General features: G+C 46.0%; 1 protein-coding gene across 2 annotated transcripts in view; it reads right to left on the bottom strand.

Moving 5' to 3' along the window:
- Positions 1-1,187: 1,187 nt before the first annotated feature.
- Positions 1,188-23,904, bottom strand: part of BLTP2 (bridge-like lipid transfer protein family member 2) — a 727,711-nt gene continuing 704,994 nt past the window's right edge. For both annotated transcript variants that reach the window (XM_069226186.1, XM_069226185.1), the window contains exon 39: positions 1,188-6,862. In XM_069226186.1, the coding sequence (XP_069082287.1) occupies positions 6,677-6,862 (186 nt within the window). In that variant the 3' untranslated portion in view covers positions 1,188-6,676. The remainder of the gene's footprint in view (positions 6,863-23,904) is intronic.

Raw genomic sequence — 23,904 nt, forward strand, 5'->3', positions numbered from 1 at the left:
TGGGGTAGCCTGTCTGCTGAACTATAACTCAGGCCCTAATTCTTAGATAATTGGAAGTTATTTATGATTCCCTTGTGGCAGCTCATCCAAAGAGGCATTCACTGCAACTATCTTACTTGTATAATCCATGCTACGGTATATTGCTGTGCATATTGTACACAGACTAAAATACATAAACATTCTCAGAACCCACACAAACAGCCATTACTGAGGTGCAAAAGGTTGTTCACAGCTATGAACCCTGGTGTCACTGCACCTGCTGCATCACTGGCAGTAAGCCACTGTCCCCAGTGCCCCAACATACACCATCCAACAGCAGTTTGCTTGAGGCAGAGATAGGGTTGCACCCTGGCCTTTTTTTACCATCATGATCATTATTTTAATGTCAGAGCTGCTACAAAAATAGGGAAAATCACATCGTCAGTATTTTTCCCCTTAGTAGTACATACTTAAAATACAATGCACTTTAAAAGTAGTTCCAAATGTTCCTTAATGAGCCCTAATAATAATGAAAGTAAACAAACTGAAAGTAATCATAACATTCCGCCATCGACATGGGCAAGCACTTAAACGGTGCGTTCTCCATGGCTTCTTCTGCTGAGACTGGGAGGGCCAAAGGTCATGTTTGGGTGGCCGTAGCCCAGCCGCCCTCCCTGCTAGAACCGGGCCTGCGTTCGTGGCTCGGACTGCCTTAGTTCACCACGTCCTGCAAAATGCAATTTGCATACATTGCTCTACCCTACATACTTCCCCCATACAGTGTTTTCTGTTGGGAGATGTTGCACCCAGAGAGCTCATCCCTTCTACACTGCAGTCTGCACTTCCGCTGTTCGGGCCTATCCCATCGGAGGCAGGCACTGCACTGGCTCACCGCTTCCTGCCTTCCTACACTGAAGTATGACGTTTTCACTGCTCTTTGTTATCCGATCCCACCTAGGAGAAAAACTGGGAGGAGGTATGGCCATGGCGCCTCTCCTCATTGTGATCCACTGCAGTCCATGGTTTCCACGTTAACGTGCAACCTTGCAGACCCGTGAAATACCCGCCAGTTCTGTCACGCTTTTCTGGACAGAGCCACAAATCCACTTAAGCTTCGCACATTGCCACAAATCCACTTAAGTTTCGCCTTCCCCACTGTAGGAATATGGTACATGACGTCTACCAATTGAGCCACAGCCACACAGAAAAACTTTAGTCATCGCTTTATTATTTTAAGTAAATTTGTAAAGCTTGTCTGTGCTTTATACAGTGAGGTGATTCGTTACAGAAAAGTGCAAAAAATGTTTGTAAGAGAATGAGACTTTATACACCTATACAGCAGCACGGAGCAAAGTGCTGACAATATGTATAAATATTATATATAACTTTATTAAAAATATTTCAACACCAGCTGTACGCAATTTTACACCGAATATCATCCAGTAGAACACTCTCCTAAGAGTGGGAAAGTGCTTTAAGATATATATATATTTTTAGTCGGCTTATAGCCAACATCTGACAGCCCCATTCCTCACACCCCCTCCCCGCATGCCCGCAACACAGCATTATCAAAACCCCTCCACTGCCCGATAGTCCAACTCTCGTTTTACTCCATCGATTTTCTCAAGTCAAAGTCAACTGAAAGGCAGAAGTGAGCTGGAAAGAGATGTAGAGATCTTCTCCACCATTACTTAAACACAGTTTTGGGAGCCTGGTGCTGAGGCAGTTAGGAAATATTCTGCACACCAGGTTCCATTGTTCGGCCAGTGAGGTCACTTGTGGTTAAAACTTCTGGAAGAACAAACATCTTTAAAAAAAACATACCGAAAGTTACTGTTTTCTGGGTTCCACTCTACCTCCCATAAATGAAAACTGACCCACTGGCCCCGATTCCGAGATGGTCGATGTTTTCCAAGACCCTGCACAAATCAGTATGTCAGGGTCGGAACTTCGAGTTGGTCCATTCAAACATCTCTCCCCCTTCGTTAAATTTCGACGGAATTTAATAGGGAAAAACAACGCAGGTATGTACCGAAACATGCATATCTTGGAGCGCTATGCTCCAAAAATACACGTTATTCCCCAAAAAACACAGAATAGGTGCTTTTTATTGCACCCGATATTTTCCGAACCACACGGAGTCGGATTTTATCGAGTGCGGTAAAAAAGCACCTACACCTTCGACACTCTCAGAATCTTGGCCAACGTCAATTATTTTACAACAAACCCAAGAATTTATAAAAATGCATATATATATTTTTTAATGACGTGAGCGCTTTTTACTGTGGGAAACCAAGAGCGACTACAGTGTTCCATCTCGGAGGTGAATTTTACAGAAGTGTAGTCATGATCGTACTAAGTAGGACTTAAAAAAAAAAAAAAAAAACTATAGTCTAGAATAACAACCACCCTTTTTTACCTGATCAGCCAAGGCCACACATGAATGGTGGCGTGTTATGCTCCACAGTGCCCAGTTGGCACTCAGTATGTGGTGTGTGCATAATAAATAACAAGTTAGCCATTGATACTCTCAGCGTTCTGAGGCATCACTCCAATATTCTTGTCGTCGGTGCTGAACCTACTGATATCAATGGTGGTGTGCTCTGGAGATGCAGAAGCCTTCTGAGCTAAATAAAACACCATCAAACGCTGTTTTTTGATAATCCCGTTGAGTTCTTTCAACAAATGTAGGCTTGCCCATGAAGGGAATACCCACTGCTTCTTAGACCGGTTCACTGGAGGAAAAATGCTACAACTCCATAAAAATGGTACACTCGGTGGATTATAGACCATCATTATTTTCATGCATTAAATATTCCTGTGCGTAAAAGTCAAGATCAACTGGGCAGCTGCTTATGGAGAACAAAAAACTCGAATTGATTTGTGATGAAGGAAGAAACCTAGCCAATAGCATACATTCTGGAGACAGCCTTTTAAAATGACGATTTCAGAAGGTCATTAAGTAAGTCCACTCTTGGCCACAATAAACCAGTCAAGAGGACAGACAGGTCAGCTCATACTCATGGGGAGCACGTGTCAATGCAGTCATAAAAAAACCTCACTACTGGGAACACATTTCTTGCCAGCCAGATACAAGGAGAGTAACAAGGTAAGGACTTAAGTGTCGGCATGAAGTGACATACCTTCCCTGACCGCTAAACTATTTTGATATAGGATAGCTTTTGAGAACTGCTCAGAAAGCAAATTTTGGAATGAGTAAATAATATGTGCCTATAAATGAAGAACCCGAAACAAACAATGCAGTACTGGCTACCAAGCATGGCAGGCTTTCAGGTGCAAAAAGAGTCGAAGCTGAATATCATGGTCACTTGGCAGGATGGGAAAGAGGCTACAGCAAGCCTTCTGCGTTAGAAAGTGCTTCAGGTGTTCAGAAAGAGCACAGAGGATATCCAAATTCATCCTGATTCTCCTTGGCAAAACGTGGAGCCTTCGCATATGCCACAGCTATTATTAACCTTTATTGTGTTTAAAGGAAGCCTCAAGTTGAAGAGTAGTTTCATTTTTCACAATTGTGGCTACTAGTCTAAATGTTAGATTGGAGCTGTAATCGGCTAACCAATTATGGGCGGACAAAAGTATGTCCTCCCCTGCTTCGAGGTTAGTGTTTCCAAGCTGCCTATTCTGATTTATTACAGTAATTCGACTCTTTCACGAATCTAAAATTCACCAGAATAACATTGTGCATTCCCTGTAGCAGTGTTCTATTCTCTGTGCGGAGCTTCCATTTCTGCAACTGATATAGCTTTGGGATTTTTTCACAGGATACAATGGGTTTGAGTTGGTGTTTTGCACTTTATTTTTTCTACTGGGTTTGGTTTACCATGTTACTGCTTTGTTACCAGTCGGGAAAGCTCCTTTATGACAGTCTCACTGCTTGATGGTGCTCAGGTCAGGTTGAATGTTAAATTCTCATCGCTTCCATTATTGCCCACTAAGGGAACAAATAAATATCCAGACTTGAACTAAAGGAAACTTAAGGAAGGTGGGAGGTTCTACTGTTGCCTCTTCAAAAAGGAAATCAGAATCTTCTTACAGACATTGCGGGTGTTAATCCACAGGGGTAAATTACAATGGGTAAATATTTTGAAGGTTTCCTAGTGAATGAAAGGCTGTTATTTAACATCTCCTACACCCGCTTATCAAACAGATATTTATTTCCAGACAACAATCTGAGAACACTTTTCCTACTGAAGCGCTGTGAGCTGGAAGGGGAAGAAAAGCATGAATTTCGGAGCAAAGGACTTTGGGACTGCAGCATTTGAATTAGAGCTCAAGCCTGTCTTTGCTCTGAATTCATTTTAAATGGTGAAGTTTGAAGGTGACTTGGTTTGTAGGAGTTTTCAAGCGAAATACGCCAGATGACAATCAGAAGAAATGTGCACAGAAGCACTGAGAGTTCAGTGCCAGATGGGCTCTTCATAGATGGACGTTCTGGGAGGACTGGAGTCAGTCTTCCCCAAACACAAGGGATAAAGGCTGCATTGAAAAACATGGAAATTGTACAAAGTGCCTTGCTTTCGTCTTGAGGCCTTCCTCTACGCCCCAGCACCTTGTATTCAGATGGAATACGATTTGGCCGAGGCTGGAAGCTGCGCACTTGTTGCATTTTCTGAGAGTTTCCGGTTTTAATACCAGAGGTATCACAACTCGAGGGCAAGTTGGAAGACCAGTAACAAGCAGGAGACTCTAACATGCGCGGTCTGGGAGCTGACCTAATAGTTACTGGAGACACAACGCAAATGATAACAACCAAGCAGGCATCAAAGAATGAGGTCTTGTAAACTGAAGACCAAACACACCAAGGGAATGGGAATAAAAAGCGTACTAATAAAAATGTAACAAGGAATCAAAGTACTCTGGGATAAAAAAATGACTAAAAAACATGAATAGTTGCGATGTCGAACTAAAAATAACGTTTTCCTTCTAAACACATCACGATTCATGGATTCCTCTCTGACGGGGTAGCTAAACACATATGGAGTTGAGACGGGAGGAGGATTCGAGACATGTTTCAGCCTAATAAAAACTCCCCAAAGAACTTACTTCCAAGAATTCCACGTTGTTAAAACACTTCTTGCAAAAGGATAGCTAGATATTCAGAAATCGTGACTGTTTTAATGAGCCATGTGGAAGACACTCCACATAAATATAGTGGTATCAGCAGAGCATGACACTATTGAAGGAGGAAATGAGCGCAGGTAGGCGTGGGATTTTAAAGTGCTATATGAACTTCCTCCAGGTCAGTTATGCTTGATCACATGGGATGGGCTTTTTGTTTTTGACATGCAAGTACAGTACTGCCTGCACTGTGTATTAGGCTTGACTTCTAAACCTATATGCCTAAAGTAGTGCTATCGTTTACCTGGTTTTGCGGTGGTGCTTCTCAGCCTTTCCAAGGCCTCTCAAGATACTGATGCAAAGCCTCCCCTGCATCGGAATGTCCTGGTGTTTATCACCAGCAGCTCTCACCATCATTCTTTAACATAAGTGGGCAGAAGTTGTACTAAACTCCTGTGAACTGTGGACATCCTGCTATGGGGAACCTCATGTCCATTTCGGATCCCCATGTCACCCTTTCAACACTTTAAATGTCCCACCCACTTGGAACTGGTGGCAATAGAGATCAAATTCTATAATTTCTCTCAATTCCCAATAGTTATTGCTTTAGAGATAATTTTTGCATAAATTCATGTCCTCTTAACCAATACAGAAGTTAATGCCCATCTCCCCAATACCTATACCCCAAACTGCCTCCAATTAACATCTGCATCCCTTACTCTTCCATGATAACTGTCCCTTTGCCCACATCCCTTAATAGCAGGATCTCACTCTACTCCAGTAATACCTAAAGAAATTGCATTAATTCCAGCATCACATGCTCCTACTACAGCAGACATCTTCACCTCACAAAACCTTCACCTCAAAAAAACCCTACCTGATGTCTCCATCCTACTCGCATTGATCCTAGAGTAAAGTAAATGGCTCATCTTAACAAGTGGACTGTACTGGACTACAGTCAAGAGTAGCTTGTCTTGAAAAGTTAGTAAGATGTGGATGGTTTTACTCAATAGCCTTCTAAATCTATGAAGTTTCTAAACTGTTATAAAATAGTGTCATTTCTTACTGAGGTTGGTTCGCCTCTGCATCCTAGCAAGACACAGCAACCCAGACACACCATGCTGGTTAGCCTTGGTGCCCCTTCAAGACAGAGTGTATCCCAGATTTAGCTCAAGTTGCTACCCTTTTGGAAACCAACAAATCTGTCCCAAATTCAGTTAGTCTCTATACTTTCTGTAAAATAATGTTAATTTACCCAGAAACCAGTTGATCTAGGAACCATTGTAACATAGAATTCCCCAAGATTAATTAACTTAGTTAAGATACTGCTGGTCCATCTCCAGGTTAGTAAGTCTTGATCGTTGTATAGGACACAGACTACGAGCCTGTCCCAAGGCTGGTCAGCCAGGGCACGCTTGTAATTACAGCTCACCTGCCCCCAGGACTGGTTAAGGCCTAATTTCCATGTGAAATATTGCCAGTATATTCCTTTGTCTGACTAGGCCTTGCATCACTTGGGGGACAATATCAGCGTGTCCTCGATGTTGGCAGATACTGGTGCCCTTTTAACGCAGTGATACTGCAATCCATGGCACAGTGCTATTTTGGTGAAATGCTCCTATTTCCGCCTACTGAAGATTGATTTCTTGCCAGGGTTCTTGTCTCCCACACCCAGTCCTATAAGCAGACGGGCTTTCTCATCTTCTTCATGTTGCTCATGCCGGGTGGAGTCAGCTTTCCCCTCTGCTTTTCCCTTGGCATCAACGCCAGCCGCTGGCTTCAGGCGCAACTTCTCCTTAATGACCTGCAGGACAGATTGATAGCTGGTTACGCCATGAAATCAAGATGCCTTAGCCATAATAGCCAACATAAATCCACAGCGCCATCACATTAAAGAGGACACTCACATGGCTGTATATGCCATCAATGTATATACAGCCTGTTCCCTCCATATCATCAAAATGAACAAGTTACTTACATGTGGCAAAGCCTTTTCAGGTGAACATTATATCCAACCACAGAATCCTTACCTTGCAAATAACCCCTGGTGCCAGACTGGATCCAGAGAATTTTGACAGCAATTTCCTTGCATTCTGGTAGGTGGTGTAATGTGGTTCCATGTTGGATCTGTCCTGCCTCGAATGTGGCATTGACGGCCACAATATCTGTGCCACTTCCACTTGCTTATATCAGTTTCTTTCTGATCTCTGGCAGGGCATCGAACTTTGAGTACATATAATTAAGAATATGCCAATGTGTAGATCTCTAGATTGGGATCTTATTAATGGACCGCATGTATCCATTCCAAAGACAGGGGAGAAGGGTGAGGGATCTACAGTTAGATAGACTTCTACCCGAAAATGCATTACTGAAGGTAAGTAACTTGTTCTTTGGCTACAGAATCTGGCGTAGGTCTCCAAGGTGTGCCTTCAGACCCACAGGTGTGACGAGTTAACTCAGTTCAATGCACCAGCAATTGAATGTGAATAAGCAGGTTGTTGTAGCCCTACACAACCCACTCAATACATAGTTGAAGTGGTGTCTGATTTCTAGGTGACTAAGAAAGATATAGGGATGCAGTGGTAATTTAGAAGCCCAATGTCATTCTTTATAAAATCACACACAAGAACTGCTCTAGGAAAAGACACTTTAACTAAAAATGGTTTATTTCAGTCTCATCTTGTTGTTTAGCACATCTGAAATAACTACACAGAATCTTATTAAAACAGGACAAGTTCATGTTGCAAACAACAATAATAAAATGGACATTTCTACCATAGTTGAAATGGCATCTAACAATCTAACACCTAAAAACCTACTTCTAACCAGCATACTATGAGAGCATGGACTAACGTAACTTGCATCTCGAGTTTCTTAGGGAGAATCAACACACTGCAGCTGCATACCACTTTACAGCAAAAGGCTGCAGTTATCAACAGTTGGGAGGAAGAGTTCCCTCAAAAGGAAAACAAGCGTAGCATTAGCTCATCTCCTCCTGAACTTGGCTCGCTATCAGCTTTCAGTGCAGAACTGGAGACTGTAGCATCACAGCAGTTTTACAGTCTCTGTTGAGATCGTCTCTGGCAGTATCTTGCATGATCTTGCATGGCAATTTGGGGTGAAAGACCTCTCCTGACAAGTGGTGGATTAGCAGGCCCTTTATATTGTATCTTATCCAAGATGGGAATTTCTTACATAACCTAAGGAATGTCTAACAAACTACGTGCACCAATATACTAGTCTTTAGATACATTCTTATAAGCAAATAAGGTAAAAATGTCAATAGACTACACTCTTTATGTTGTTACTATTATCTGACCTTGAAATAGTGGTAACAAGGCACTTGTCCCAGTCTGATGTTACATTAGGTGTTCTCATCAATGTCACTGTTTGAGTGACCTGACACTTTCACAGGTTCTTGGAAAGATGAGGGCAAATGGCATCTGCATCAAAAGCAGACATGATGATTAGGCAAAAATAGAGAACATGGGAGTCTCGGCCTGCTCAAGATGAGTTTGGCCTTATGAACTTTACATCACTGCAGATTCCTCTCGTTGTGAATTGATGCCAACGTAGTACCTCCACAGGTGGTGGATCTGTGAAATGACTCAGACCAGAAAATCCAGCAGGACAGATAGACAAAGTAGCAAATAAGGCAGTAGTGTTTTGTAAACATGTGGAAGGACGCCCGCATAGCAGCCTGGCAGATGTCTGAGACTGGTAGTCTGTGCTCCAGTGCAGTGGTAGGAGCCTTTGCTCTGGTAGTGTGCAAGTCTTCTGGGGGTTGTTCTGTAGCTTACCAAAGCAGATCTTCATACATAATATAAACCATCGGAGATTGTTCCCCCCCCCCCCCTTTTTTTTATTTTACAAAAAGGTTTGTCATCAATTCAACGGGTTCTGGTCCGATTGATGTAAAAACTGAGGGCCTTCTAAGGATCATGCTGATGTAGGCTTTCTATGCTCCCCCTCATTGAATGGGTGAGGGGGGAGCGTAGAAAGCCTACACGATAACGTATAGCCCTATGTGGAAGGGCTTAATCGAAGGGCAAGTTACCTAACCTTCGGGAATGCCTTATTTGGTATAGACTATGGGCCTGATTATATCTCGGCGGAGGGAATACTCCGTCACAAACGTGACAGATATCACATTGATCGTATTATGATATCCATAGGATATAATGGGATTATAAAACGGTGGACAGGATATCCGTCACGTTTGTGACAAAGTACTCCCCTCCACCGAGATCTAAATCACGCCATATATCTAGCTGCAGATTCCTTACCTTTGAATTCTCCCCAGGCGTAAGACTGGATCTGGAAGGTTTTCATCAGCAGTACTCCAGTGCCCCAGTAGGCAGCGCCGATTGGCTCTTCATCCATCACTGGCATCATTCGAACCTGGATATGACGTCTTAGGTCCTATATACTCAGTTTCTTTTCACAACTGTCCACACCAGAAGCGCAGAGCCATGAAGTACACTGACTACTGGTGTATCCAAACTGAAACACTGAAAGGGGAGACCCTGGCCCAAGATATCGATTTGCAGAGCGGGGAGGATGGGAAGGTTGGTAAGGAATGTGCAACTAGATAAAGTCTCTACCATGCAATACCAAAGGTAAGTAACTTGCCCATCTGATAGAGACTTCTAGCTGCAGATTCTTTACCTTTGAATGGACACTCAAGGAATACCATCTTCGGAGGTGGGTCTGCGAACCAAGCTCAGACTAGAAAGTCCTGCAGGTCAGAATGGCGAGGCAGTAGTGTTTGGTAAACGCGTAAAGAGATGCCCACGTTGCCTCCTGACAGATGTCAAGGACTGGAACTCCATGTGCTAGCTTGGGTAGAATAAGCATGCAAACCCTCAGGGGGCTAATCTTTTGACCAGTACATAGCAGATCTTAATGCAGAGTATGATCCACCTGAAGATGGTCTGCTCCTGCACTGCCCAACCTTTCTTCGCACACACATGGCACTCTTTGGTATGGTCAAGGTAGAACGCCAAAGCCCTTTTTGGGTCCAGGCAGTGGAGTCTCTCCTCTTCCATAGAAGGATGTGAGGGTGCGTAAAAAGTAGGTAAGGGCATGGATTGGCCTACATGAAACGGTGTGACCATTTTTGGCAGAAAAGAGACCCTAGAGCAAAGCACTACTGCGTCAGGATAGATTGAAAGGAGGGGCGGCTTAGATAATGCTTGCAGCTAACTCACCCTGCAGGCAAATGTGATCGCCACAAGGAAGGCAGTTTGGACATTTGTGGAGAGGCTCAAAAACAGCATACATCAGAAAGGTCAAAACCAAATTCAAATCTCATTAGGGCATAACGAATGGGGATGGAGGAAAACGATGTGCAACACCTTTGAGGATACCTACGTACAAGAGGAGACTTAAACAAAGAAGGTTGATGGGAATAGTGGCCCAAAAGGCATGCGGTGTTCACAGACGTCAATGCCACACTAGAGGAAGAAAACAATTTCTTCTCAATTTGATCCAGTCTCTTTTATTTCCTCTTGGGGGTGCAGATGGGAATGCGCCCACTGAAGAAGTCTGGATGACAAGACTCTCAGGCGTAGGGTGTTGGGTCAGGAATTTAGGGTCGTTCGATGCAGGCCAATGGCAGCGGGCGATTGTCCTGTTCACAGGAGCGCCTGTGCTGGGTCTGGACCAGGTACCCAGTAGGACATTAGGGAGGGCTACATTAAATGGTAAAAGGGGTTCTGAGGTGGAAGCCCCAGGCTGTAGCACCTCAGTCAGGAGGTTAGTTCTGACTGCCTAAAGAAGGTAGCACAAGGCTGAGAATCTCAGCCATCCCTCTCACCGCCATGGAACACTCCGTAGCCATGGTAGGAGGAGAAAGCATGCCAGCGTCAGGAGAGGTATCCAGACTGGTAGTTTCGCCCAGTTCCTGTGCCCAATCCTCTGCGTCTTCCAGCTGGAAAGCTAAAGGGTTTAGTGACCCCTCCACACTTTCCCCATATACGTACCCATAAGAATAAGGGTCAGGATCCAACCTAGGGAATGTAGGCCTCATCTAAGACGGAACCGGTGTTGAGTAATGTCGGTCCATCTCCGGGTCGGAGTTGGGTATAGGTATGTAGTCGATCATGGGCCAGACGGACATCAGAAGCGGCAACGTCTTTGCCCGCACTGGGGAAGGTGGCGTGGGCATGGATCAGATAACGGCTTCTGAGGAGCCTGGGTCGCTGGTTTGGAACCCAAGGGGACCCCCTCTTGCCCTAATGAGCCAGAAGGCTTGGCAGGAGAGTCTGTCTGCCTGAAAACGAGGCGCATGGCCTCATTAAACTCCTTGAGGTGGGCTGCGGTGGCTCCAGCTCCCGGACACTCATGGAGGCACGGAGCCGACCCAGAAGCAGGCTCTGAGGACAGAGGTCTAGAGCGCTGACGCTCTTCTCACGTCGCATTGTCTGAGCGACAGGGTGAAGCTGAAGAACGTTTGTTCTTCTTTGACTTCTGTTTGAGATTCAAATGCCCGAGGACTTAGAGTGGGACGAAGAAGAGTGGTGATGGCTCCGCGAGTGGTCTCATGACCTTCCTCTCGAACGGGAGCGATGCAGAACTGAGCGCCTACCCGCCAGGAGCTTTAGGGACCGCTCCCTCAAAGCCTTCGGGTTCATGGCCAGGCATTCGGAGCACAACTTCGGGTCATGTTTGCGCTCCAGGCACCACAAGCACATGAGGTGCGGCTCCGTCACCAACATCTTGCGGTGACAGGAGTCACGCGGCTTGAAAGCGGTCTTACGTGACATCCTTGACGCACCAAAAAAAGTGTTAAAAAAAAAAAACTTGACAAAACGGTTGAAGTCAGTCAAAAAACAACTGAAGGTAGCTCTCTCCAGATCTGCACGTAGGCTGACGCGGAAAGAAAGTACAGACGTCGGCCTGCCGGGGTGGAACCTATATACCACTGCAACATCATCACGGCGAACACAACCCAACGGCGCACACAGAGTTAACTGATGCCACTTGACGGGACGCAAGGGTACTATTTAAAGAAAAATCTCTGGATCCAGTCTGACGCCTGGGGAAATTCTAAGGTAAGGAATCTGCAACTAGAAGTCTCTATCAGCTTTTAATATTAAAATCTTCAATGCCCCGCAAGTGGGTGTTACTGCGACCAGCTCCACCCATGGTTGCATCGATATGAGTGGCAGCAAAGAGACTATCATCAGTTTGCTATTTCTCTGGTGTAAGATTATGAAGACTGTTGTGCAAAGGATACCATTATATGGAAAAACTTTAATTGGCTCCAAAATGTTACATTTCCAGATCTGAAACATCAAATCCACCTCTTATATAAGGGCGCACCATAACAAACCAAGTGACCTGTGACAGTCTATCTTCCCAAAGCAGCCTGATCAAAAATGTCTTAAGGGTCTAGAAAAAAATCTTTTCAAGGGAATGGGTATATTCATTAACAAATACAGAAGTTTGGGGAGCACTGCCAGACATATATCTAGTGGGTAAATCAATCAACTGGCAGACCACAGTTCAGTCCAACAACGGCCTGTGTATCACTGTCCATCATCTGGCAAGTACATAACAGACACATCTATTTATCTGATTGAGAATTCCAACTCAGTTTTTATTGTGTTATCAGTGAGCATAAATAGTTCAGTTTTATTTCAATAAGTATGCCAGAGAGTCTGAATCTAAAAATCTCCCTTACTGGGGGATAAGGTTATCCCCCAGTTGCCTATCAAAAATCAGAATATCATCTGCGTACACAGAAAGCTGTAGGCAACCTGAGCACAAGTTAATGCCTCTCAGGAAATGACATTCCCACAGTTGGAAGGTTAATTGATCAATGGTAAGTACAAACGGCATGAGTGACAAAAGACTACCATGCCTGTTCTCCTGGCCAATCGAAACATATCTGAGGTTAAATCAATTACACAAACTCTGGCCACTGGCTTGGCATACATTGAATATAACAGCATTATTAGCTATAGGATTAACAACCCCCAGGCCACACCTTCAGAGTGTGGCCATTAGAAATGTCACTCTAGGTAATCAGAGGCTTTCTCTGTGTCGAAAAAGACCTCTGTAAACTTTAGTTCTGGATTTAGTGGATGTAGTACCACATATACAGTACAAAGATTGGATGCAGTGGATCTGTGTGGTATGAAACCTGATCAGACCGGGAAGACAATATTATCTGTCAGTAAGGATAAACGATCTACACTCACCTTTGTTAGGCTCTTACTAACCAGTGTGAGGAATGACAAAGGGTGATATGTCATGCATTTATTAGAGTCTTTATAGAGGGGCATGGCTTCAGGAGCCAACATGGCGGACGCTAGCTTGAGGAGCTCCGCAGCAGGGGAGGTGCAGGCAAACGGCAGCACGCACCGAACGCTGAGGAGCTGTAGAAATGAGCGCCAGCTCTCCTCATCCTCAGAGACAGTCGGCGGTCGAGCCGACCCACGGCGGCAGCACAGCCCTGGAACAAAATGGCGTGCGAAGCACTGGGCTGGCTATCAGTGGAATTGGGGCTGCCCAGCACCGGAGCGCCTTGTGGAGACCAGATGAGTGCCGGGGCCAGCAATGAGAGGCGACGGTGCCCCGAGCACTGGGATGAAGGAGTGCACTGGGTCGGAGGACATACTTGTGCGGCGCTTGTGACAATTCCCCCTTTTAAAAAAAAATGAAAAAGTAAGGTCACATGATATATTAGAGCACGCTGGGACTGCGGGAGATGCTCTGCTGTAGCGGCAGGGAGTGGGAGGCTGGACATCCTGAGGTGTCTGTCGGACGTTCCTGTCAAGCAGGTACAACTTGCAGCAGCTATGCGCGTTAAACCCAGCTGGCCCTGCTAGCAACATATCCCAGGCCCTCTCAACGTAACGAGTGTGATGGTCTGGAGGCACGGGGCTAGGGAAGATGAGTTGTGCAATGGATTCTGGGGGTGTAACCTGCTGATAACACCATTGCGCCTCCATCTCTAGCCAGAGTAACACATCAGCAACTCATAAGGAGTATACGCTACAGTATGAGGTACTAACAGACGGGCGCAGGGCACACTGTACCACTTCATCGCTTCTCACACGACACTGCGCTGCAAGCTATGGGTTGTCAGCGAACTGGTGGACAGCCACCAACGCCTCAGCGCCAAAGGACCCCACTGCAACCAACAATTGCTATTGTGAATGCGGAACGCCCCAGTGCCTTAGAAGGCAAGCTAGATGCTGTATTGTTGGCTATTGACAAGACGCGACGCGGACCTCATCAGAGTCCAACATAGACACGGTCTCCTCGAATCGGAGTCTCCTCCATGTGGACCATGGAAAGCTAGCGAACAGGGTGGCACTGGTGGGGCAAACTGTCATGGCCTAATCGCTCAGAACGACCAATCTGGAAACTTCCCTCAAGGAACTAACAGACAGAGTACGAATGCTGGATCAGCGGGCGGAAGATACGGAGGACAGATCCCGTAGAAACAATGTTCACCTGGTGGGCCTGCCGGAGGGCACCGAGGGGCACGATCCTGTGCGGTACATCGAAGGCTGGCTGCACACAGCTCTCCCCCCAAATACACGTACTCATTTTTTCTCCATTGAACTAGCACACAGGGTCCTGGCCCGACGACCCCCAGAGGGTGCTAACCAGTGACCGATGATGATACGATTCCTTCATTACCGAGACAGCGACATAGTGTTAAAGGAAACCCGCTTAATGGCGGAGGTGCGGGTGGGCAACGCCAAAGTGATGTTCTTCCCAGACTACATGTTGCCATGCAGAAGCAGCGTAATAACTTCCTGGCAGTGAAGCAACATCTTAGTGAAATGGGAGTTGCTTATTCTCTCCTCTTCCTAGCTAGGCTCCAGGTGGTAGCCGCTGAAACCACACACTTCTTCACAACTCCTGAGGAGGCATGACAGTGGCTGGAGAGCTCCGATAACGGTGCTACTCAATCGGTGCAATCAGAACCAACAAAGGAAGACAGTATCCAGCGGAACCGCAACGTCGGATGAAGGCACGAATGGACAGGGACCTTCCCGCAGTTCCAGATTTGGAGCAGAGAATCCAGGAGCAGCTTAGTGCCTTACAGCAAGCAGTTGCACTCTCAAGTGCGGGACGTTGCTCCAGTCCGTTTGTCCTGGACTCCCCCTCTTCTGATGGAGTTCTGTTGTCACATGGCCGTCTGTGCAAAGCTCACGTTCCTCCAGATATAACCCCAAAGACATCAGACAAAATCATTTAAACTCAGTTTCAATCCGTGCAAGCGCAACTATTATCAATGTTTAATGCTCCTTATATGGTTATAAATATTGGACTATCAGTTAGGTGGTGCACAGTCCCTCTGTTGTTGCATACTGTGGGCCATCATCCAGTCACCCCTGCAGTAAGACCAACTATTGTTTGTCTTAGTTGTTCTAGTGTGCTACTCTTTTGGTACTCTCTATGTTATTGTTATAATATGTTGATCGTTGTTACCCGCCCAATAACCTACTCATCACTAGGCAATTCATGAAGTTACTTACCACACATCGCTCTGCTCCCTCACCCACACTAATGACGCTATCAGCTTTGTGGCAAATATGCGCAGTACCTCCAATTGTTAGTCTTACATATGATGGCGCACATTAACGTAATGACATGGAATATTTGCGGCATGCAAACTCCAGCGCATCGCTACGCTAAATACTCCTATTTGAAGCACCGAAATGCTCATATCTATGTTACAAGAGTCTCACCTAACGAGCTCAGAGGTAGACGCGCTTAGAAGAAAATGGTGAGGCCAGGTATATTCCACAAACTACTTGTCTTCTGCGCGGGGGTGTTAATATGGATTAGGCCGGGGAACCCGTTTGATCTGATAGAACAGGTCACAGACGTATACAGTTCGTATGTGTTCGCTTGAGGCCAGCTAAGTGGTCGCCACATCCACCTTGGTAATATATATGATCCCAATGTAGACCAGGCTTAATTTTTAAGCGCACTCAATCGATGATGGCAAGATGGAGCGATGTTTCTTGGCTGATTGGAGGGGACTTTAATTGAGTAATAGATACGCATCTGGACAGGTCCTTTCCACCGTTGGAATGCACTACTGCTACCTCTAATGCCCGCTCTTTAGTCACCTGGTTGCACCATTGGCAATTGACGGACGTCTGGCGCCATTATAAGCCTGTGGCCAGAGTATACTCCTTTAACTCGGCCCCTCGTGATTTACATGTCAGACTTGACAGGCTAATCTACATGGCCAACCTGGTCCCAGCGGTTGTGCAGACTGATTATCTGTGTCGTACTCACTCCGATCACAACCCTCAATACGTTTAGCTCGGCTGGGGTGAGACCACCCAGTCTTCTGCCCCTACGTGGAGGCTACAGCCTGTGACGTTGGAAGACCCGGCATTCTGCGGGTCGACTGGCCAAAAGAGCACTAGTTACTTTGAACTCAATGCAGACATGGCCTTGTCTTGTTCAGTAGAATGGGACGCGTTTAAGGCTGCGCTGCGGGGCCACTGCATGGGGCTCAGTTTTGGTATGCGCCGGCAGCTAGACCAGGAGGTGTCCGCTGTGGAGTGGCAGCTATTGCAGCATGAATCAGAAGTGGTACGGAATCCCGATAGTCTACCTGAACTGCAAGCCTTACTTAAAACCCACTCAGAACTCCTTGAACGCTTGAGATTCCTTAACTATGCAGCGCACTCAGCCAATACGCATGCAAGGGCAGATAGAGTCGCAGCGCTACTTGCCCGACTGATACGTCAAGAGAATCTTCCGAGTACGGTAATCTTTATCCGGGCACAGTCAGGTGACTTGTTGTACACGCAGGATTCAATCCATGCAGCCTTTCACATAAACTGTGAGTCCCTATATAGCACTGTCTCTCATCCTCTCCTAAATAATACTGATCTATTCCTCACACAGCTGCCCCTACCCCGGGTCATGGGCGAGCAATGTTCAGAACTAGAAGACTCTCCATTGCTATCTGAGGGGCAGGAAGCCATCCGCTCTCTCGCCAATGGCAAAGCACCCGGCCCAGACAAGCTACCAGCTGAATTCTATAAGGCATATTCAGCTCAGCTAGCACCTAAATTAAATACTCTATACGAGGAGGCCTTGGCACAAACGCGCTTACCCCCTATGTTAAGAGAGGCCACACTGGTCTCCCTGCTAAAGCCACATAAGGACCCCACCATTCTACATTACTACAGACCGTTGGCACTCCTAAACACAGATTATAAAATACTAGCCAAACTTGTTGCAATGTGACTGGCCCCACTGGTGCCTGCATTGATGCATGAGAATTAGAACAGATCTGTGCCAGGCCGCATGACATCCCTCAACCCGCAAAGATTTTTTCGTACGCTACGCTATGCCCAGTCACTGGCCATGAGCAAGCTGTCTAGTGGTAGACCTAAAGAAAGCATTTGACTCCCTGGAATGGCCTTACCTCTTTGCAGTTTTGCCAAAATATGGCTTTGGACCGCTTTTTATACAACTGGTGAAATTACTATATACTCTCCCCATCAGCCCGAACCAAAATGGGGCGCCTCATGTCACCCTTCATTTGTATCCGGAGAGGCACACGGCAGGGGTGTCCTTTATCTCCTCTGTTCTTCGTTCTGGCAGTGGAGCCACTGGCAGTTGTGCTTCGCAAGGCGGGCGCTCCTGGGGTGTAGTGTAGCCATTTTTAATGTAGCTTTCTGCGCGTTTGCTTAACGTATTAGGCCTCTGTGCACTTTGCCCTAGATGCATTTTATTTAGCCTTGCACTGTTATTTTACAATAACCAGTTTCACGGTCTAGTTTTATTTCCTTCTATCACACTGTTTAGCTTACTTCAGCACTGAAGTTCTCAAACAATACATTCTTGCTCGCTCTGTGCTTCAGTCAAGGATACAGTCTGGTACATTGCCGATAGACGTGGTAGAAGTTTAGTCTTTAGGGTTCGTAGAAAGTACACATTCTTGCGTAGGGACGTTTCTTAGAACACCGGCGTGTTAGTTATAAAAACACTTCCTAGTCCTGGTACAAGTAAGAGGGAGATTCCGAACAGGAACCCACAACTAGACGCTGACTGCCCTGTTGCAGATGCTGATCCCGATCACAGGCCTTTGCTCAGGTATGAGGGTCGATGTCCTCCCGGGGGAACCTGAAAGGCAGGCTTAGAGCTTAACATGCTGTGCTCAAAATAGAACTTAGGAGAGAGAAAGTAATCTAGTTGCATTATGATAGCGTTATTATTATGTTTCACTCTCCTCGTTACTATTTCAATCCTACTGTGCTGTATGGTTCTGGTTATTGCAGCTCACGCCTTGTTATCTAAAATGCAGTCATTTTATTAAGCCAATCTCTAAAACTCAAACTGCCTTTGTCATTTATATATGAGACCACACTGTGTATGAGAGAACTGGTTGGGATCTGAGTGACCACAACTTCCCTGGGAAGCACTAAGATGTCATGCGCTCGGCTGCCCAATTGTCTCTTCCCTTTGGGAGAGATAAGGCACTGCTAGTTAGCCGGAGCTCAACCTGGATTTGAGGTGACAAGGGTCCTCTGCCGTGGGTTAGACTTAGTCCCCCCACACTGCGAACGATCTTGCAGCCCAAAAATCCAGTAGTCTCATTAGGATAATGAGAGCCTACGCGACAGGGGCATACCACTGGGTGATGGAAACCATACAGTCTCTTTATATGTGGATGACCTTCTAGTGTACATTAGAGATCTAGCGGATTTCCCCAGTCATATAATAACTTTATTCAACACACATGCAAAGGTCTCTGGCTTGCGAGTTAACTGGGCCAAGTCTTGTGTTTTTCCATTGTCGCCTACTGTGTCCGATCTAGGTCTCACATCTATAGCCTCTGGCCTAACGTGGCAATCCAGCACATTCAGATACCCTGGCATACAGGTATATCACACGGACTCTTATCTGTTTGATGGAAATCTGACGTGTGCTGTGTCGAACTTGCGTTGTCGGATGACATTCTGGAAGACGTTGCCACTGACTATCATGGGCAGGGTCACCCTTGTTAAGATGATAGTACTGCCTGCTACTATATTATTTTGTGAATCTGACTTTATACATCCAGGCTTCCTTTTTCTGATCTATAGAGCGAGAAGTGCATAATTTAATTTGGAACACCTCCCGCCATAGGGTAGCTCTCTCTAGACCAGATCGCCCACTGAATCTGGGAGGTTTGTTGCTGCCAAATTTGGAGCACTACTATTTGGCTGCACAGCTACAATGGGTGGCCTGTTTGTTCTTGCCAAGAAAACTGGTGGACACAGCCACTGACCTCCCAGCATGGTCACGTAAATTGCTTAGTTTATTCCACCCCTGTGCTACATCTACCGCACCAGTGCCCTTGTTACTGAACCTAACATACCGCTGCTACCGTAGATGCTGTTACCTTACCAGGGACATCACACCCTATGCACCGGCCATGCCACTATTAGGGACACCACATGGCACATGTACCACAACTTCTGCAGAACTAGCTACCTGGCACAATGCAGGAATATACACCCTGGGGAGATGGCACCCTTAACACTCATAACACACTGCCACTGGACTGCACTCAGGTACCTTTCTCTTTTATAGATCCCTTAAACATACCTTGCAACGTGCATGAGGTGACCTCACGAGGGAACCCCCAGATACATCACACACTACAGTATCTGCATGTATTTGGAGAGGGGAGACATTTAATACAGTGGATAGCAGACCCTCTGCATACACATACATCCGGCCCACTTGTGGCCCTTCGAAGGCGATAGGAGGGTGACGGGGAAGGGGGGGGGGGGCGGGCAGGGGACCTTTCATGGACAAGGAATGGGCAACCATATTAGAAACGCCCATGTATGTCCCACGCAAGATGCCATTTTGCCTCATACAATATTATGTAACCTGGGGACGGACTTCCTACACATGATGTGGTCTTGCCCCACTCTGAGCCACTACTGGTCTTCGATGCTAGCGAGCTTAATGCACTGTGTAGACCAACACTTACCACAAACATGGGAGGCATGCATTCTGGAATTGTTCCGTAGGTGTAAAAAACTGAGAGCCTCATCCAGTTTTTTGGATCTAGGATTTTTAGTGGACAAACGCCTTATAACCTGTAAATGGCAGTCTCCCGAACCGCCAGCATATGAAACATGGGTAAGATCGCCAACTGTCTGGGTGGAAGCAGAGTGGACTGCTCTTCGACATGAAGATGTGTTGGGGCTATGCAAGTATCCCCTTGTGTCACAATAGGAACTAATGTTAATGGACCTATGCACTCTATTGGTGCCTGCACCGCTCAATTCTGATCCCCCTGCTGTAAACGATGCATAACTGTGAGAGTATGCATATGATCTAGCATGTCACATACCGGTACACACACCGGGCAGAACAGATAGGCACCCCCTCCAACCTGGAGACAGATGCGTCAGATGAAAGTCACGTAGAATGAAGGTGCGGGGACAACTTGCTAAGCAAGTATGAGTTGGGTAACAGCTATACTAATTATGCAATGTAAGTACATGGACATGTTTTGCCTGCTCCTTTCCCTTCTCATATGTTCATGGTTGTGCACTGAAGTTAAATGCAAACACGTGGATCACACTGCTTTTATACTGTAATATGTCATCTTTGAAATATAAATTCAATAAAGAGATATATATATATATTAAAATTAGGGTCTTTATAGAGGTTTCAGAAAAACCGTAATAATAGCCTCTGTAGCGAGGGGGTAGTACGCCATCTTTCACAGCATCAGTATAGACTTCTAGCAAATGTGGGACTCATTTGTATCGAGCTGCAGTCACCATCGCCCCCAAGTTCCGCCTCACCATCAACTGCTCACTAGCTGCCGCCACCTTCCCCGATGACTGGAAACATGCTGAGATCAACCCCCTCCTCAAGAAACCCTTGGCTGACCCCACCGATCTCAAAAACTTCAGGCCCATCTCCTTACTTCCATGTCCTGTGAAACTCATAGAAAAAGCAATCAACAGTCAACTCACCACGTTTTTAGAAAGCCACAACATCTCCCAATCCGGATTCAGGTCAAATCACAGCACCGAAACGGCCCTCCTGTCCGCAACAGACGACATCCACTCCCTACTGGGCAAGGGAGAGACAGCGGCACTCATCCTACTTGATATCCAGGCAGCATTCAACAGTCTCCATCACACCCTGATAAGAAGACTCCACGAAGCCGGCATTAGAGACTAGGCTCTCGACTGGATCCAATCCTTCCTCTCCGGCAGAACGCAACAAGTGAGACTCGCCCCTTCCTCGCAGAACCTACACCCACCACCTGCGGAGTGCCCCAAGGATCCTCCCTCAGCCCCACACTGTTCAACGTCTACATGGCCCCGCTAGCCACCATCGTCCAAAGCTACGGAATAAACATCTCCCACTCCGACACCCAGCTCATCCTCTCCAACGAAAAAGACATGGTCAGACAACTTCCACGAGGGCATGAAAGCAGTTGTCAACTGGATGAAAGATACCTGCCTTCAACTCACCACGAACAAGACCGAGGTACTAATCCTGGGCCCTCAACCCAACACATGGAGCGAATCCTGGGGGCCACCCACCCTCGGAAATGCCCACCCACCCACCCAGCCAGCCAAGCCCGCAACCCTGGAATCATCCTGGACCCCGACCTCAGCATGAACCATCAGATCAACTCAGTCATCTCCACCTGCTTCTGCCTCCTCAGCAAGACATTCAAATGGATCCCTCTCGAGCATAGAAAGACCGTCACACATCCCCTCATCACCAGCAGAGTGGACTACAGCAACATACTCTACGCTAGAATCAACAAAAAACTCACCCGCAAATTGCAAAACATCCAGAACGCTGCCGCCAGATTGATCCTTGACCTACCCTGACGCTGCCACATCTCACAACACCTACGCACACTGCACTGAATCCCTTCAATAAAATAATCACTTTCAAAATCCTCACCTACGCACACAAAGCCCTCCGCAACACCAGACCTTCCTACCTTAACCAGCGACTCAACTTCCACGTACCCCACAGGACGCTACGCTCAGCCCAGCTCTCTCCCGCAGAAGTACCCCGCATCTGGAAAACCAGAACATGAGGACGCTCCTTCTCCTACCTCGCTGCCACCACCCGGAACGCCCTACCCATCCACATCATACAAACCACCTCTCTCCCAAGCTTCACGAAGGAACTGAAGACATGTTTTTTTTTAATCCACCTCCAGTACTCACAACACCCCCCCACCCCGAGCGCCTTGAGACCCTAACGGGCGAGTATCTCCGCTTTAAAAAACTCTGATTGATTGACTGATTTATAGGCTTTTTAGAACTCAGAAGAGAGGCCTTCAGAACCTGGTGCTTTACTTCCAGATAGGCTCTCAATTGCGCCCATTGCGGCCTTTATCTCTAGATATTGTTTCACCCAGAAACTGTCTATGGCACTCTTCCAACCAAACCAATGCAGTCTCAAGATATTTCTTAGTGTGATCAGAGGTCTCAGCTATCTGTGAGGTATACAATCGCTCATAATGTTTAATTAATTCCCCAATGATTTCCTTGCTACACGTTAATGTCTACCCTCGCGACTTCTTCAATTTCTAGTATAAGACGGTGGTGCCTACCTCTCTAACAGCCAGGCTTATATTTTGCCTGGTCTTTTACTCTTGCCATATTGTCTGGCCACTGCAAATCACCCCAGGAATGCCACTTCCCTGTCAGCCAGCTTGTGATATTAATGTTCCTGAGATAGACAACTTATGCCATTATAAAGGCCCCTTTTTCCAATGCCTTAGTATTGCATACTGAATACTACGTATGTGTTTGTATACATTTCAGTATCCTTGTATGCTTAGCAACTATTATGCCCCGCACCCCTCAACATGGACCTTAAAGCCCTCCAACTGCATTGCATAGTCTGCTACTGAGATAGCGTTTAGGAGGGAAAAGCCTATAATTAGTGTGTAATTTCTCACAGAACACCTGGTCTAGGAGGGACTCAGCAGGGAATCCCCTGCTAGGACGACTTACCTTGGAACAGAGATGGAGAGTGCCAACTTAAGAGGTGAGTGGTCTTAAAGAGCCCGTTGAAGATATGTAATCCTTTGTGACCCAAGGCTTTGTCTAATGTGGAATCAACAACATAGCGTGCTGTGTAGTGAAAGTAAAATGGATATTCCCACATTTAGCTATTTCATTGTCATTTAACATGCCAATGATATTGAGAAACAGACACATAATTATCTATTTATGGATGGGTACATGATTTATTATACTATTTATGCCTTTAGTCGTCTGATCTACAAAGAAGCAGTATAAACAGGAGTAATAACTATAGTCCATAGAGAGTATCCATCCAAGCAAAAATTATCCAAAAGTCTACTAGACACAGCCATGTTCTTTGCGGAAAGTCCCTTGATTTAGTATGCAAGTTATGCAAGTGTGAGTGAATGGCTTATCTCACTTCTCGTTTAAGAGAATGTTAAAATTCCCCCTATGACATAGTGAGGTTGAAAGGAGGTTAGATAAAATCCTGAAAAGGGGAAATGTCACTAAAGTCAGGCCCATAAAACAGAGAAAACATATGGGTAAGACATGGTGACCATCTCCCAGAGTCACTAGCTCTTGTACTCAGGATTCATACCAGATCCAGTCTTTAAATAAAACAGTATTCTTTTTCATATGTTATGACTGAGAAGAGCATCAAACAAGTCTAAAGCCTTTGACTAATAGAAATGTTAGGTTTGGCTTCAAGTAGGTGAGTTTCCTGTGACAAAATCATCTCGCTAGAGGTGTGACCAAGGCGGTCCATGACACTAGCTCTCTTTCACCTCCTCTAATTTCTTTCAAATTCCAAATCTAACACTTTAAATTG

This window comes from Pleurodeles waltl, chromosome 3_1 (genome assembly GCF_031143425.1).
Source record: "Pleurodeles waltl isolate 20211129_DDA chromosome 3_1, aPleWal1.hap1.20221129, whole genome shotgun sequence".
In the NCBI taxonomy this organism is placed as follows: Eukaryota; Metazoa; Chordata; class Amphibia; order Caudata; family Salamandridae; genus Pleurodeles; species Pleurodeles waltl.